At 38.7% G+C, this 18,718-nt stretch overlaps 1 protein-coding gene across 1 annotated transcript; it reads left to right on the forward strand.

Moving 5' to 3' along the window:
* Positions 1-11,062: 11,062 nt before the first annotated feature.
* Positions 11,063-18,445, forward strand: NDUFA4 (NDUFA4 mitochondrial complex associated). The gene is made up of 4 exons (XM_005909285.3): positions 11,063-11,222; positions 12,614-12,702; positions 13,333-13,393; positions 18,228-18,445. The coding sequence occupies exons 1-4, from the start codon at positions 11,181-11,183 to the stop codon at positions 18,282-18,284; spliced, it is 249 nt and encodes an 82-aa protein (XP_005909347.1). The 5' UTR covers positions 11,063-11,180; the 3' UTR covers positions 18,285-18,445.
* The last annotated feature ends 273 nt before the right edge of the window (positions 18,446-18,718 follow it).

The raw sequence follows: 18,718 nt of genomic DNA on the forward strand, positions 1-18,718 counted from the left end.
CAACTCAGTTAAAAAAAAGCAACTCTTATTGGAAAATATCAGAGGACAGTGAAAAATAAATGAACATACAGATGAAAGGCTCAAGGAACAAAACACCCTTTTAAACATCATCCATGCCAAGGCCAAAAAAGTCTCTCTTGAGCCCCCTCAATTAGTACCCTCTGTGGCCTATAAATATAGTCATTATCTTGAATCTAGAACTATTTTTTTTTCACATTTTATGTACATGAACCCATACAGTGTATGTTATTTTGTTTCTGATTTCTTTGACTAATATTTTTTCTGAGGATAATCTATGTTGTTGTAATTGTAGTTCATTTGCATTGTGGAATATACCAGAATTGTGTGCTTGAATATACCACAATTCACTTTTCATTTACCCTTGATAAACACTTTGGCTCTTTTCAGTTTATGCTATTATAGATAATAGTTTGATATGTATTCTTGTTCATGTCTTGGCATACATAAGCACACATTTCTGTTAGGTTTACATCAGAGTAAATTATTGGACCATATTGTATTCAAGTATTAACTTTAGTAGATTTTCAAAGCGTAGTCCCAATTTATACTCTAATCAGCAATGTGTTCAGGTAATGTATTTAGCAGGGTAACAGGATACAAGATTAATATACAGAAATCTGTTGCATTTCTTTAAATAAACAATGAAATAATAGAAAGTTTTAAAGAGTCCCTTCTAAAATACCATAAAAAAATACTTAGGAGTAACCCTGACCAAGGAGGTGAAAAATGTATATGCAGACTACAAAACATTAATAAAGGAAAGTGAAGATGATTAAAATAAATGGAAAGATATCCCATGCTCTTAGATTGGAAGAATTAATATAATTAAAATAGCCATACTATCCAAAGCAATCTGCACATTAAGTGTAATCCCTATCAATCATCCATGACATTTTTCACAGAACTAGAGCAAATAATCCTAAAATGTGTATCGAACCACAAAAGACCCAGAATTACCAAAACAATCCTGAAGAGAAAGAACAAAGCTGGAGATATAACCCTCCCGGACTTTAGAAAATACTGCAAAGCTACAGTAATCATAATAGCATGGTGTTGGCACGAAAATAGATATATAGATCAATGGAACAGAACAGAGAGCCTAGAAATAAACCCACAGCCTACACTCAATTAACCTTTGAAAATGGAGGCAAGAATATACAATGGAGAAAAGACAATCTCTTCTGCAAGTGGTATTGGTAAAGTTGGATGGCTACATGTAAATAAATGAAGTTAGAACACTCCCTCGTGCCACACACAAAAATAAACTCAAATGGATTTTCATCTTTAGACAAATACAAGACATGGCACCACAAAACTCAGAGAATAGAAAGAACACAGGCAAAGCATTCTCTTACATAAACCATACAAATGTTTTTGTGGGTCAGTCTCCCAAGGCAAAAAGAGAAAGACAAGTTTCACCACTTATATGTGACATCTAAAAATATATATACAAATAAACTTATTTACAAAACAGAAACAGACTCACATAGAGAAAACAAACTTACGGTTACCAAAGAGGAAAGGGGGGAGGGATAAATTAGGAGTTTGGGGTTAACAAACTCATGCTACTGCTGCTGCTGTTGCTGCTGCTAAGTCGCTTCAGTCGTGTCCAACTCTGTGCGACCCAGCGAATGGCAGCCCACCAGGCTCCCCCGTCCCTGGGATTCTCCAGGCAAGAACACTGGAGTGGGTTGCCATTTCCTTCTCCAATGCATGAACGTGAAAAGGGAAAGTGAAGTTGCTCAGTCGTGTCCGACTCTTAATACTACATATAAAATAGATAAATAAGAAGGTCCTACTGTATAACACAGGAAACTATATTCAATATCTTTTAATAACCTATAATGGAAAAGAATCTGCAAAAGAATATATATATATTTCAGTTATATACATATATAACTGAATCACTCTTACTCTAGAAACTAACACTGCATTGTGAAACAAACTATACTTCAACAACAAAAACAAAAAATAACCTAGCAGATCTGTCAGTCCTTGAAGCAAATTACCATGCAAACTAAGTTATCCATCATGAACTGGGTTTTGTCTGATCAACAAAGCCATAAGACTGAATATGCAGAGCAGCATTCTATCACCAATGGAAACCAGATGAGTCCGAGCTGGTCCTGAAGGTATAAGTAAATTGCATGAGTAAGTGTTACAGATGCCTGTGTTCTATACTCCTGCAATAATACCTGATCCCCTTTCAACCAACCAGCACCTATGGTTACATGGAACACACTCTTTGATTTGTTAATTGAGGAAGAAATATTTCAGCCCAGTAAACAGATGTTTCTGTATGAAATACTGTCAATATTAAACAGCTGTAGTATTTTAGTTCAACTCTGCATTGACCCTGAAGGACACTAGTGAAAGATGATATGGAAGTGGCTCTTATTATTTTCCCTAAAAATCCACTAGTGAAATTCCTATCACTTCTGCAACTGGAGCCTTGCTAATCTAGAAGCCCTAGCTTCAAGAAAAGTTTTCTATCAGGACATAGAGCAATGATTCAATTAAAGTGGAAGTTGAGACTGCTACCTAATCACTTGGGGCTCTTCAATCAACAACCATATGGGAGGTTATTCTATTAACTTCGGTAATTAACTTTGATTATCAAGAGGAAATTAGGAAGCTACAACTCAGTGAGGGTAAGGAGGAGTATGTCAGAAATGCAGATCTCCCAGGGCACCTCTTAGTATTCCTGTTCTTGACAAATCCCTCCTTTAGTTTCTATATTCCTAAACTAGGTTTATGTCCAGTTCTGTGACAAAGGGCTCCAGTGTCTTTGGCAGGACACCCATATCATTAAGCCTGAGAGTTTGGAGGTAATGAGAGACCATTGTGGTCGCTCTGTTCTCATGGGTTCCACCCATCCCCAGAGATTCTAATATGCCTTTGCTTCTGTTCCTCATGTCCTCTTCCTTTCCTGACTACCCTTCCTGTTGACTTCAAGATGCAATTAGAAACAGTACTCCCACAATTGCATAATGTCAATTCCTTATAATAAAACTCTTATTATACATGCATATATCCTAGAAGCTCTGTTTCTCTGATTGAACCCTGATGGATATATCAGCCTACATTTCTGACTCATTCTACTTTTTCTGTTCTAACTCCTCCTGCTTGGCCTGGTCCTCATTTTGTGCATATTCTCTAGAATCACAGCACTGACCCTCTTCTCTCCTTACACTTTCCTTCTTACACATTCTTTGTAGCCAAGCTCATCAATTTCCATAAATCTCACATGCACGCCCTTTCCTTTTATATTGTACTTGTAGACCAAACTTCTCTTGAACTCTAGTGGTATTTCTGCCAGCGTTCAAAACATCTCTGATTGGATATTTCAGTAGAAATTGCTAGACTCAACATTTCCAGAAATGAATTCATACACCAAGTAACCTACGCTATATATCAGTATTTACTGTGGCACTTACCATACAGCTTTGTAATAATTATACTCCCATCCCACTAGATTATAAGATGTTAAGGAAAGACAGCATTGTGTTATTCATCTTGTCCTAAGCATTTAGCATGATGAACAGTACGCAGTAGGTACTTAACATATGTTTAAGAATGAATATATGAATGAACAAATGACTGAATGAGTGGATTCATAGAAGAGATAGAAACTGCAGAGAAATAACAAGTGGCAACACAGAAGAATAGAGCATAGTTATTCTCAAAAAGATATAATTTAAAGATATATGTGTATGGCATAATTTTCCAAAAGTTTTAATAAATACTGTTTTCCTAAAATTAATATTTAACCAGAAGTTTTCAGTGAAAAGAAGTACCATGATTTTAAATTGCTAGCATTTCTTTACTTTTTAGTATTCATTGAATTTTGTACATAAAATGCTTCAAAAAATGCTTCAAGTATTTAATTTAAACTGATGACTGTATGTGAGGCTTTCAGATTTATAAGAGTGGAAGTAAACTTTCACAGAACAAAATATGTTTTCATTTTTCCAATAGAAGTTGTATAATTAAATACAGTTTATGCTAAGCAACCACAATACTATTACAAGAACATTTATTTTTAGATTAAGGATAACTGCAGAATCTTTATTAATAAGTGAAGGTATAATTTGTATTTGTGTTTTCAGAAAAACAACTCTGGTTGTCAACTTATCTGCTAGAAAAATAATTAAACGCTAAATGCAAACAGAGTAAAAAATATAAGATTCTGCTTTCAATTTGCATTAATATAGTTGTACTCCATGGTTCACTTATCAAATTATTCTTCTCTAAAGAAGCTATTTCTTTACTGTCACACATTTAATAACAACACATAATTACTATACTTTCCAGAATTTTCTGGGCTTGAATCTTCAGAGAAACCATGCAAAAGAAATACTTTTGGGGTATGCTATTGATATACTGCCTATAATTATTCACTGAACAACTTGCATTTAGTTTGAATAATATTTTGGTATTTTAAAATTGTTCACAAAATTAAATAGAACAAAGGAACAGGAAATCTAGAGGACACATGTCTCAGAGTGGAATGGTTTTAATGAAAAACAGCTTTATTAATATATTAATAGTATCCTGCCATTGTTTTATCCCATTTATATATAAAACTTACAAATCTTTACCGTCTAAAAGATAAAGTTCCAAATCTCAACTTCTCAAAAATCTGTTAATCTTTTCCACTTCATTTCCAATAACTCCTCCTTAGGAAACCTAAGCTCCCACCACACTGAATTCATTTCAATTCCTTCTGCACATTATACACTTTGTGAACTTTCCTTCCTTCTGCCTTTTCCATGCTATATCATCTGCACGGAAGCAAATCTCCCCTCCTTTTTTCTCTGACTTTCTAGATGCTACATTCTCTAACATTATAGCTTGCAAACTGATCAATTACTTTCTGAGTCCTTCTTTTTATTGTACTACAAGTGTGTCAATTGTTGCCAATAGTAACTGACGCACGTTGCTACAAGCCCTTTGCCTGCCATTTCACTGAAAGCTCTGAGTTCACTAGGGACATTGCTGCTGCTGCTGCTGCTGCTAAGTCACTTCAGTCGTGTCCAACTCTGTGCAACCCCATAGACAGCAGCCCACCAGGCTCCCCCGTCCCTGGGATTCTCCAGGCAAGAACACTGGAGTAGGTTGCCATTTCCTTCTCCAATGCATGAAAGTGAAAAGTGAAAGTGAAGTCGCTCAGTCGTGTCCGACTCCTAGTGACCCCATGGACTGCAGCCTACCAGGCTCCTCCGTCCATGGGATTTTCCAGGCAAGAGTACTGGAGTGGGGTGCCACTGCCTTCTCCAAGGGACATTAACTGCCTTCTAATTAATTTCGAACTATTTCACCAAACCTTCTGGCATTGCATAACATAGACTGCCATCCTTCTAGCCTCTAGTAATAATTACTTTGTCACCTGTTGCTGAGTCCTGAATCCAATGGCTCATATTTTAGGGTTTTTATCGTAACACGCCTCCACAGTTTTGGAACCAAATTCTGTACTAATCTCAGTAGATTAGGTTATGCTACAGTAACAGGCTACTCTCAAACCTGGTGACTTGTTTCTTTTTCATTTTCAATGCACGTCCACCATAGCTCAGCAACATATCAGCTGCGGGTAGTTTTCAGCATGACAGGAAAGGCTCTGTCTACAACACTGCTGATCTTGTGGCAGAATGAAAAGACAGAACATAGCACATGCTAGCTCTTAAAGCTTCTGCCTGTGCATGACAAATACTACTTGTCACATCTCATTGGCAAATAATGCAAGTCATCTTATCAAGCCTGACATTAGTGAGGCAAGTAGGTGATACCCCTTCCAGGGAGAAGCAGCAAGAATTTGTACATAATATAATCTGCCACACACACCAATCCTACTTATAAAGCTGAAGTTTGTTTTTACATCATGTATATTCTACTATGGCTTCTTTTCCCAGACTGTCATCTCTAATCTTCCCATCTCTGCTTAAATATTGGTCACTGACTCTTTCCTCTAACTTTATTGTGAAAAATATAGATTTTTACAATTAGACATTTTGCTTAATATTTAATGAAATTTAGAAAATTCTCTGGTGTTCCATTGTTTAGGACCCCATGCTTCCATTGCCAGGTGCCTGGGTTCAACCCCTGGCCAAGAAACTAATAACTCCCAAGACAAATGCCCCTCCCCCCCAAAAAAAAAACTTTTAAAAATGAAATTTAACTTCCCTGGTAGCTCAGTTAGTAAAGAATCCGCCTGCAATGCAGGAGACCCCAGTTCAATTCCTGGGTCAGGGAGATCCCCTGAAGAAGGGATAGGCTACCCACTCCAGTATTCTTGGGCTTCCCTTGGAGCTCAGTTAATACAGAATCCGTCTGCAATTCTGTTGAAGACCTGGGCTCAATCCCTGGGTTGGGAAGATTCCCCTGGAGGAAGACATGGCAAGCTACTCCAGTATTCTTGCCTGGAGAATCCCCATAGACAGAGGTGCCTGGTGGGCTACAGTCCATAGGGAAGCAGAGTTGGACACGACTAAGAGACTAATAAAAATTTGGCTTAAAGCTCAACATTCAGAAAACTAAGATCATGGCATCCGGTACCATCACTTCATGGGAAATAGATGCGGAAACAGTGTCAGACTTTATTTTGGGGGACTCCAAAATCACTGCAGATGGTGACTGCAGCCATGATATTAAAAGACGCTTACTCCTTGGAAAGAAAGTTATGACCAACCTAGATAGCATATTCAAAAGCAGAGACATTACTTTGCCAACAAAGGTCTGTCTAGTCAAGGCTATGGTTTTTCCAGTGGTCATGTATGGATGTGAAAGTTGGACTGTGAAGAAAGCTGAGCGCCGAAGAATTGATGCTTTTGAACTGTGGTGTTGGAGAAGACTCTTGAGAGTTCCTTGGACTGCAAGGAGTTCCAACCAGTCCATCCTAAAGGAGATCAGTTCTGGGTGTTCATTGGAAGGACTGATGCTAAAGCTGAAACTCCAATACCTTGGCCACCTCATGCAAAGAGTTGACTCACTGGAAAAGACCCTGATGCTGGGAGGGATTGGGGGCAGGAGGAGAAGGGGATGACAAGAGGATGAGACGGCTGGATGGCATCACTGACTCAATCGACATGAGTTTGGGTGAACTCCAGGAGTTGGTGATGGACAGGGAGGCCTGGCTCGCTGCGATTCATATGGTCACAAAGAGTCGGACATGACTGAGCGAATGAACTGAACTGAACTGAAGAGACTAAGCACAGCACAACCCTGCTTTGTTAATGATTCCAAAGGCATCACTTGACTACCTATATTATTGTTACTTCTAGAAACTAAATCATTGAAAAGAGTCACCCGATTTTGCTTATTAGCAATGGCATTCCTGTATGCCTACTTACTTATTACCAATTGTTATCATTAAAAATAAAATATTGCAAGAAGAGATCTTCCCCTTCTAATTTCTTTACTGAAAGCCTACCTACACTTACTAATCTTGGGCTTCTGTGTTCACATCTAAGTATCTTCCATGATTTTTGTGCCGATCTTTTCTTTTAACGTAATCATACTCCTTACCATAATTTATAAAGTAAATGTCAGAGACACCTTTATAACCTCTCTGATCTCATTTTTTTATGGGCCAGCCATACTGGCCTCCCTTGAGCATTTTATTATTTTTTTAAACCTCAAAACTGTTTTTTATTGACAATCGGAATGTTTTTCCCCCAATCTTCAGCAGGTTATCTTCTTTTCATTTAGGTTTCAGCTCAAATATTACCTCCTCAGAGGAATCTTCCACATTCATTTTTACTAAAATAAACTTCTTTCCTCCATGCCTCCATGTCCTCCTCTACTCATTATTCTTTTTGTTTGTTTGTCTTATTAGTCTCTAAAATGGGCTTCCCTGGTGGCTTACATGGTAAAGAATCCACCTGCAATGCAGGAAACTCAGGAGATGAGGGTTCGATCCTTGGGTCAGGAAGATCCTCCCTGGAGAGGGGAACAGCTACCCACTCTGGTATTCTTGCCTGGGAAATCTCATGCATAGAGGAGCCTGGCGTGCTACAGTCCATAGGGTAACAAAGGGTCAGACACAACTGAGTTACTAACAGGAAGTCTCTAAAATTATCTTAATTGTTTATTTATGGTTTTGAAACCATTCACCTCAGATTAGGCTTTGAACCCATGTGCAAGAATTAAACCCGGCCAAGACCCACAGCTTCCAACTGAGATCACACACCTGTTTTTAGGACCTAATGAAGCTCAGTCAGTCAGTCAGTTCAGTTGCTCAGTCATGTCCGACCGACTCTTTGCAACCCCATGGACTGCGGCATGCCAGGCCTCCCTGTCCATCACCAACTCCTGGAGTTTAGTCAAACTTATGCCCATTGAGTCAGTGATGCCATCCAACCATCTCATCCTCTGTCGTCCCCTTCTCCTCCCGCCTTCAATCTTTCCCAGCATCAGGGTCTTTTCAAATGAGTCAGCTCTTTGCATCAGGTGGCCAAAGTACTGGAGTTTCAGCTTCAACATCAGTCCTTCCAAGGAATACCCAGGACTGATCTCCTTTAGGATGGACTGGTTGGATCTCTTTGCAGTCCAGGGGACTCTGAAGAGTCTTCTCCAACACCACAGTTCAAAAGTATCAATTCTTCTGTGCTCAGCTTTCTTTATAGTCCAACTCTCACATCTATATATGACTGCTGGAAAAACCATAGCCTTGACTAGACAGACCTTTGTTGGCAAATAATACGCTGTCTAGGTTGGTCATAACTTTTCTTCCATGGAGTCAGCGTCTTTTAATTTCATGGCTGCACTCATTATCTGGAGTGACTCAGATGAAGCTCAGGTTCTTGATATTTCATCACAGAAAGAATTCAATGAGTGACAAAGTGATAAGAGGCGGATTTATTTAGAGAGAAACACACTCCATAGACAGAGCGTGGGCCATCTCAGAAGGCAAGAGCAGTCGCAAAATGTGATGTGGTTAGCTTCTACAGGCGGAGTAATTTCATGGGCTTGAATAGGAGGATTACTTCAACTATTTTAGGGAAAGGGTGGAGAATTCCAGGAATTGGGCTGCTGCTCATTTTTTGATCTTTTATTGTCAGCCTTTGAACCATCTTGGTGCCGGTGGATGTGTCTTTCAGCTTGCTGATGTGTTACAACCAGCATATACTGAGGCTCAAATTCTAGTGGAAGTCCACTAGTCTGCCATCTTGGACCTATTTGATTCTAATCAATTTATGTCATGTCTTCAGGCTATACCATTCTTTTAAAGGTTGTGCCCTGCCCCTCTTCCCTCCTGTTTGTCTTCCCAACCAGTCTGTAAACGCCATTAGTGAGGAACAAGTTTTTCTTTCAGCTGCCATAGTTAAAACAGTGCCAGATTCAGAGTAGGTACTTAATAAAGATTTACTGAATGAATGAAAAAGATACCAGTCTTCATAAGCTTCATGTCATTTTAATAATCACCACCTCTTCTCCAGCACCACAATTTGAAAGCATCAATTCTCCAGAGCTCAGCCTTCTTTATGGTCCAATTCTCATAATCTCAATAATTGGCATCAAAATCCAGAGTTAGAATGGAACCTCTGAAACTATCCTGGATTCCCTCTTCTTCCTACTCCCATGTTTGACCAATCACAGTGTCTTGGTGCTACCTCCTAAATATCTCTGCAATCTCTTCTTCATCATCACATTTCCTACACTAGTAGAAGCTACCATTTTCTAACATGGACTATTGCAATGGCCCTTTAACCATTCCCCCATTTTTCATGTTTATCTCCAGTAATTCAATTTTCATAGACAAAGCAATAACTTAAAGTCACATCTTGCTTTTGCCTAACTCCCTAACGCTCTCAGCATAAAACCCATGCTGTGTAAATGACCACTGGTGCAACAGATCTGATCCTCCCACCACCCGCTTCCTCTACTATTCAAGTTCCAACCAAACCAGACCTCCCTTCTTAAAAAGTCTCTTTAGTTTCTGACAGTCACAACTATTACCTCTGTCTATACATCTACCTCCATTTCGTTTGGTTAATGTCTTCTCCTTCAGGTCTCCCATTACTTTTTTGGAGGAGACTTTCTTTCCAGGTCCAATTACTGGTGTGATCATTTGATTAATGCTTTAAGCTACATATGAGGTTGGGGTTCAGAGTGTTCTTGAATGCCTGGGAAGACTTCTGGGTTAAAAAAAAGAAAAAGAAAAAACAGGTAAATGAGAATTCCAGTATTGGGATACCGGAAAAAATTATTTGTAGTGACAAGACCGATAGAAACATATTTTTAGAATGCAGTTTCAGACCCAGGCAGAGGAGAGAGTGGCAATGTCGCAAAGGTCTTTGTAGCCAGGCTCCTCTGTCCGTGGGAATCTCCAGGCAAGAATACCTGGAGTGGGTTGCCATTTCCTGCTTCAGGGAATCTTCCTGTTCCAGGGATCGAACCTGTCTTCCGCATTGGAGCCACCACGGAAGCCCTGAACACTTAAGCGACGACCAGGAACTGTTTCCAGATCATATTAACAAGACTACAGCCATCTTTAAGTCATTTACTAGTTTCTAACTTCTGCTCTTCAATGACAGTCAAGGACAGGAAGCAGCTGCAGTAGTTTTAAACCGCAGTCGCTGACCTCAGCGGCTAGAGACTCGACCTGCCCTCCAGCCGGCCGGCGCCCAGCAGCCAGAGGCGCCGCGCAGCTCCCCGAGCGGCTGTCAGGGCGGCCGGCGCGCAGCCGGCACACGCGCCCCCAGCGTCTCGGCGCGCGGACCAGGCTCGTGGACGTCTAGCTAAAGGACACGGCTCTCTGAGCTCAAGGCGCTAGCGTCCGCCTGCCCGCCCCCTCTTCAAACACGAGGCCTCCCGAGAAAGTGCCCGTGTAGTCAATCGTAGGTTCTAGTTTTGACGCAAAAAAAATTACCCATTGAAAGTATTCAAGGCATAGTAATGAGACTGTTTTGCTTTGCAGTCGAACGCTGTTGATTTAGCCAGGTTAGAGCAGACGCGAGAGGGTCTGAGCCAAACAGGCATTATCCAGGACAGCTGCATCCGGGCCCTCCTGCCGCAGGCCGCCCTCTGAGCCAGGGGTCCTTCAGGTAGGAGGTCCTGAGTGACTTTGGACGTCCGCTCCTCCCAGGTGCGGTGAGTGCTTAACCTCCGGTCTTGCGGCTTAGCTTTTCTCTCGGTTTGGACTCGAGGCCTCTGTTGCAACCATGCTCCGCCAGATCATCGGTCAGGCCAAGAGGCATCCTAGCGTGAGTTCTTAAACCCTCTTCCAGTGTTCCCTTGTCTATCCTGTGGGGGTAGGCGGCTGCGTCAGTCCCCTAGGAGCTTCCTCCTTCAGCCCCTTACGGTTTCTCGGGGCTGGACCTTGCCTCACTCTGTCCTGTTCTTCTAGTTGCCCCAGGACCTTGAGTTCTGACCTTGCACGCCTTGCATTGTGGGGGTTTGGCCTCGCACGGGGGAGGTGAGGGATACTCTCGGGGAAAAGAAAATGTTGGAACAGTGAGGTGGGCGCGCGTCCTTTTGCAGGTCGGTGGTACCAGGACGGATAGTTGGGCGCTGTGTGGGTTAGACAGCAGGAAAGGTCAGTTACACTGTTTGTTGTGCTGTTAAAAGCCTTGTTTTCACTTCATTGCACCACCAGGCCTTCAGGAAAATGTGAAGGTCTCTGAGTTTGGAATCCTCAGTTTCTCTTGACGTCTTGATATTTTATGATATTTTAGGAGTGCGGAGTTTAATTGCGTTGAGAAATATATATAGAAATATAAAAGAAATATTTCACGTATTTTCCCCTTGCACGTCAACGTCCGGTGGTCCTAAAACTCAATTACGCAATCTTTTAATTTGTATTTTTAAATCTGATTGCCTAACTGCATTAAGTGTGCTAGCAGTTCGTTTCCAGAAATTATGTGCAATAGCGGTATTTATAGTAGGTGTGCTTCTATATGCTCATTCAGACTTTATTTAACAGAATTTTTGTTTTTCATAACGTCTGTATAGAAGCAAGCTTAAATAATTTGCCAAGAGCTTGTGTTTCAAGCATGCGAGAAGCTGGAATTTAATGAGAGTGATGTATGACTATTAGGTAAAAAAGATGATATAGTTTCTTAGAAAATTTAAAATTGCAGTATAACGTTTTCCACGTTAAATCAGAATTATCTTCACATCCTTTAGAAATTCCTTTTTTTTTTTTAAACTGTTGAATATAGTTAAAAGTAATCTTCCTTAAAAATGAAGTCTTTTTTTTCAAATTTCAAGACCAGATAAAAAAGGTGGTTTGAAGAGAAGGTTAATCTAGAGTTAGAACGCAGATTAGTGGTTGCCTGGGGCTGAAGATGGGGGTGTGAGTGGCAGCAGTGGCCCTGAGAGAGATTCTTGGGGTGATGGGGATGTTCTAAAACTGTATTGTGGGACGGTTGCACAACTTTATACATTTCCTGGAAATCGTTGGTTGTTGAAGTTAATGAATTTTACGGCATGTAAATCCCAATAAAGCTGTTAGAATTTTTTAAAAAATAAAAAGATGGTTAGAGATTTGGGAATCAGTGAAGAAACTACTGTAGTCTTTTTTTGTTTACTTTTATCAGTATGTAGGTATTTGAAGATGACTGTTAATTCTCATGTATTTTGTTTTGGCTTCCAGTTGATCCCCCTCTTCATATTTATTGGAGCAGGAGGGACTGGAGCAGCACTGTATGTCACGCGCCTGGCATTGTTCAATCCCGATGTCAGGTAAGTGTTTAAAAATTTTTAGAACTTTGATGGTTTACCAAACTGATTTAGGAGCCTCAATCTTTCTAGAGAGGCAGCGTCAAGTAGTAGAAAGAAGCTGAAATTGGCTGTCGTAGATTCAGATCCCAGTTCAGATCCCAGTTCTACTGTTGTTGTTTTTTTTTTTTTTTTTTTGGTTCATGAAATTATTTCTAGATTTCTCTGACTTGCATTTTCTCGTTGGTTGAATAGAACTGCCAGTACCCGTTTTGTAATGTTGTGAGGATTGAGATAATAGTAACTTTATAAAACACTTAGTCAGGGTTGCTAGTATGTTTGAGTGTTTTTTGGGGGCTGTTTTTCTACAGTAGGGAATGCTTTTTTTTTAAAATAAAGTTTTCTGTGACAGGGTTAGGAACAGGGATAACTGCCCCAAGGGGCTCTCTGTGTTGTACCTTTTTCTAACTTGTTCCATGGGTTTGCTTATTAGGGGTCTTTTCTCTATTTCAACTCTATAATGAAAATAACACTACTTCATCTGATAGGAAATGGAATTTGATCTATTCAAAATGATAGCTTCTTGAATATAAAACTATTTTAAATAGTATTTTGTAACTTTAATAATTATAATGTTTTATATATTTCTTCTAGTTGGGACAGAAAGAATAACCCAGAACCCTGGAACAAACTAGGTCCTAATGATCAGTACAAGGTAAGCTAAAAATTGTTTCAGAATTGTTGGAAAGTGTATTTTAATAAATTTTGTCATGGACTAGGTCTTTTTTTGAAATAGGAGATGCAAGTAAAACTCTATTATAAATGAACTTTGAGAAATTGCTAGATTGTTCTGTGAAATTAAAATGGTATATTTTTCTAATAAATATCTTTTTAAGAACTTTATTCACAAGCTTTAGAGTCTGTGTAGGAAATGAAGATAATGTCTCAATTCTGCTAATTTGACTAAGGAAAGAAAGAGATAGTATGGTTAACATTTTCTCCAGTCTTGTTTAGTGTAGTGCAGTGATTCTCAGACCTCGGCATACATTGGCATCTCTGGAGAGGTTGTTAAAAATAGATTCTTCAACTCCACCCCCAGCGGTTCTGATTCACTTGATCTGTTGTGGAAACTGAACATTTGCATTTCTGATAAAGTTTCAGATGATATTGATGGTCTTGGTCCATGGGCCACACTTTGAGTAACGAATCTAGTGGCTGGTTTGGTTGGTGGTTTTTTCTTTTTGGTATGGTTGACATATTTCAGGTGAGAATTAGTAGAAAGATGTGAAAATCAGTTGAAACTTATATTTTACCATAAACTTTCTGGGTACACCTTTTTGACATCTTTCTGCAAAACTAGTTTGTGAAACTACTCCAAAGAATGATTTCATGGACTGAGGCTATTTGCCTCTATTTATGTAATTGATACATAATTGACGTGTAATATTGTGTAAGTTGGAGGTGTACAGCTTGTTGGTTGGGTGCATTTATGTATTACACTATGATTACTACAGTAGTGTTAGCTAACACCTTTATCATGTCACATAATTATCACATTTTTGTGTTGAGAATAATTAAGAGCTAGTCTCTTAGCAACTCTGAAATTTGTGATACTGTTGATGATCATCACTATATTGTACATTAAGCCTCCAGAACTTGTTGAGGTACTAGTCGCAAGTTTCTGCCTTTAATAAAATCTTCCCAATTTCCCCATCTTCCATCCCCTGGTAGTCACCAGTCTACTTTCTCTTTTTACAAATTCAAACTCTTTAGATTCTATTTAAGTGATGATCATACAGTATATTTGTCTTTCTCTGTCTCAGTTACCTCACTTAGCATGATGCCCATAAGGTCTATCCTTGTTGAAAATCTAAGACCATTTATTCCTCAGATGCTATGCTTCCATGTAAAATTTTTGCATATACAAAGAAAAAATCCTTGCAGTGTCATAAAGAATGTAAATTTTTGCATATACAAAGAAAAAACCCATGGCATGTCAAAGTTTTATTAGGATATGATTCATGTACTAAGTCACTTCAGTTGAGTCCAACTCTTTGTGACCCTATGGACTGTCAGAGAGTCAAAGGGTGAGACAGAGGATGAGATGGTTGGATGGCATCACCAATTCAATGGACATGAGTTTGTGCAAGCTCCAGGAGTTGATGATGGACAGGGAAGCCTGGCGTACTGCAGTTCATGGGGTCTCAAAGAGTTGGACACGACTGAGTGACTTAACTGATGGACTGTAGCCCACAAGTCTATTCTGTCCATGGGGTTCTCCAGGCAAGAATACTGGAGTGAGTTGCCATGTCCTCCTCCAGGGATCTTCTCAATCCAGGGATCAAACCCTCATCTCTTATGTCTCCTGCATTGGCAGGTGGGTTCTTTACCACTAGGGCCACCTGGGAAGCCCTTTATATACCATACAGTTTACCCACTTAAAGTATATAACTTGCTGTGAATTTTCCACTATGCCAGGCTCTTTCATCAAAAACTAGCAGTTTCTTTGAGCACTGTTAGGGAGAAGTATCCAGAGCAAGGAGTGTTTAGGACCTTTTGGCAGATATAGCTCCTTATTACAGAAATATGCTGTCATTACTGATGACAGCAGCTTTTAAAATAATTACCACCTTTTGCAGACTCCAAGCCTTATGTTCAACCTTCTGATTATAATTGGGCTTCCAAATCTTCAACAGATTTCTCTACAAGAAACAAAAATGTACTGGTGAACCTGAAGTGAGCCATCTTAATTTGTGTCACATTTTGCCTCAAAAAATGACACACAAGCATCCTGTTTTTTTCTCTTCTGTAAATTTAAGTCCATTCTGGAGAAAATGATTCCACATCCAATAAACTTTGAAAAAGGAAATAGCAGCAACCAAAAAACCCCAGGCCTTTGTCCCCTCACCCCAAGAGCATATTGGAATCTCTGGTATGTAGTTCAGAAAACTCCCCAGGTGATTATGATAATGAAACTGATTACCAGTGTTTTAAAATACAATGTTCATGGGGTCACAAAGAATCAGACACGACTTAGTGACTGAACAGCAGCAACAAGAATATGGTAACACATGCCAGGATAAGGCCATGTGAGCTGGAAATGGAACGTTGCCTCAGCAGAAATCTAATGTGTGTGGCATAGATTGGGCTGTAAATAGCTAACATACTGGTATTAGCCTGGAAAAAGGAATCATATAATGGCAAAATATCTGAAGTGTCACCTGCTATAACTTGGAAAGCAGACCTTGTGCCTAAAGAGTTCATTATAAAAGATTTTGGAAAACAGGATGTTAGTAGACTATTGCTGGCTCTACTTGCCAAGAGATGAGTTTAGAAGGATTGGGACATTTGCAAGCAGAAATAGAAGGGAGCCAAGTCCAAAAACTTGGGAGCTTGGCATGGATGATGTCTACTACTGCTCTTAAACCCAAACGCTGAGGTAGGCTAGGTTATTCTTTCTCTGTCATTCACTTCCTCTCACCTAAGAGAATTTTTTTCTGGCCCTTTTAACACCAGGTTTGGTTATGTGACTTGCTCTGGCAAATCAAAGAAAGTGGTATCTGCCACTTATAATCAAGCGTGCGGTTCGTCCATTGTTCTTTTCCATTTCCCTCCTGAGACCAAATTGACAGTTAGGGCTTCTCATTCAGCCCAGATTAAAATGAAAAGAACAGAGCAGTGAGCTTAGAAAGGCAGATAATGTGAGTGAAAAATAAACCTTTCTTGAAAGCCGCTATGATTTGGTGGTTATTTTTTGCTATTTCACATTCTAGCAAAAGCTAACTAATACAAGAGAGTAGGCTGAGATAGCATTTAAGCATTGAAGGTCTAGCAGCATTTCTCAACTGGATAAAATACCCTGAAGCCAAGATCAGAATATGCTGTGCCTTCCCAGCTGTTGTTTCAGAAACTGCCGAGGTAGCTACCATTAAATTGAGAAAAGGATTGGGGACATGGAAGCTGAAAAATAAAGCAGATTTGAAAATTACTTTGACAGAGAACTCTGATACTGGTACATGGAGCTGAATAAAGCAAACATATCAGAAGTCTGCTTAGTTTTGAGAAAATTAGCAAAAATACTGTCAACTTTCCACTCTGCTTGGGTGTAGGAGCTTGATCCTGCTTCTGACAACTTGATAACTTGATCCCAGTGGCTGCTTTTCTAAAGAATGAGTAAGGTTGTGATAATTAAGATAAATGATTCTGCCGATAGTGCCTGGGATCTTTTAAAACAGCCCATAAATATTTCTTAAAATACAACCTGCAGTTCCTTTTATAAATACTCTGTTTAACATTTTGTTAGTGTGTTACAGATGAACAGTTGGTTTCTTTCAAGTCTCTGTCTTATTTCAGTTACTTCATAGGAGAATACTGTCAGAAGAAAAAATACTACTTTATGACTGATTCATACCTTAATGTTTATAAAGTGTATAAACGTCTACATATGTATCTCAAGGATAAGCTTCACAACCTGGGAATTTTTTTAAAAGTCAAATTAAGAATTTTTCAATTAGAGATCAAGAAGTTAGGGTATGTTTCAAGAAATAAAAGGGTTTGAAGAAACAATGGACACAGATCTATGAGCTTCTTGTTTAAAAACTGAAGAAAATGATGATGAATTCTGCACTTCGGATACTTTTGGAGTTAAATAATACAGTTTTCAAGTAATTATAGCATAGCCTCTTCAGTATTCTTTGGCATAAGATTATAGCCTTGTCTGGGCTTATTACGAATCCTGTTTCCTTAGTAGGATTGTTAGAGCAGTTACAAGTATAAATCATTTTTTTTAATTATTGGGAGTTAGAGGCAGTTTTTAAAGAAATGATAGTAAAATATATTTCAAATTAAGTTGAATATAGGCACATTTTTGAAAATTTAAAAATTTCCAAAATACATTTAAATATATTTAAAAGCTTTTGTGCCAAAGGTGGTAAAGTATAAATTTGATTTTGATGCATTCTGGGTTAGGAAATTAAGGAAACCCCTAAGTGAAAGAGAGGGAAAAATGGAAAGAAAAGCCATCAAAGCAGGCCAGTTTGTATCTAAAAACTAACAGAAACAAACATGCAACAAAGCATGACTTTATATTATTAGCTGATCTTTATTGCTTTAAACCTTTCCCATCTAAATTATAGCACTTTGCTGACCAAATAAGGATAATAATTGATACTCATTCTGTTGGAGATTCACTCCTGTACCTAATGGAAATGAAAGGAAAAATGTAACAATTGGAAGTATATGTCAGAAGAATTCATAATTATTCACCTTGAAAAGAAGAATTTTTTATAAGTTCCAACAGATCATACTGACTCTGCTTTTCTGAGGAAGACTGAATATTTTTACCGAAGACTGAATATTTTTACCTTACGAAAACCATTATTAAGGACTGGAATTTTAACGTCTTTGTTTGAATGACTTTTATATTGTTAAATATTTTTAATAATTCATGTCTATAATTGTTACTATATAAAGCTGAATAAAAATGATCTTAAACTTCTATATCATCTTTGTGTATATGATTATCTAAAATATCTTTTTTCTTTTCCAAGTTCTACTCTGTGAATGTAGATTACAGCAAACTGAAGAAAGAAGGTCCAGACTTCTAAATGAAATATTTCACTGTAAAGCTGATTTGAATGAAGGTCTTCCAGAAGCCATCCGCACAATTTTCCACTTAACCAGGAAATATTTCCCCTCTAAATGCACGAAATCACGTTGGTGTATTGTGGTGGGGTTTACACTGATGAATAAATAGTCTGAAACTTGATATGTGTCATTATTTAATGCTGAAACTCTACTCTGAACTTCATAACTTAGGAGATGGGAAATAAACTATTGGAATTTAAGGAATTTCTTGAGTTTCCGTGTATTCATGTAACTTGAAAATAAGACTTTAAGCAGCTCTAATAAGACACTTTCATTTTGTGTACAGGCCGTTGTTAGTGCTGGGGCATATTTAAGAACTGGAATTATAAATGAAAGGTAGATTTGGAAGATTATTCAAGCCTCTTTGGGATTGGTGAGATGAAAACCTCTGAAT

The sequence above is a fragment of the Bos mutus genome, chromosome 4 (assembly GCF_027580195.1).
Source record: "Bos mutus isolate GX-2022 chromosome 4, NWIPB_WYAK_1.1, whole genome shotgun sequence".
In the NCBI taxonomy this organism is placed as follows: domain Eukaryota; kingdom Metazoa; phylum Chordata; class Mammalia; order Artiodactyla; family Bovidae; genus Bos; species Bos mutus.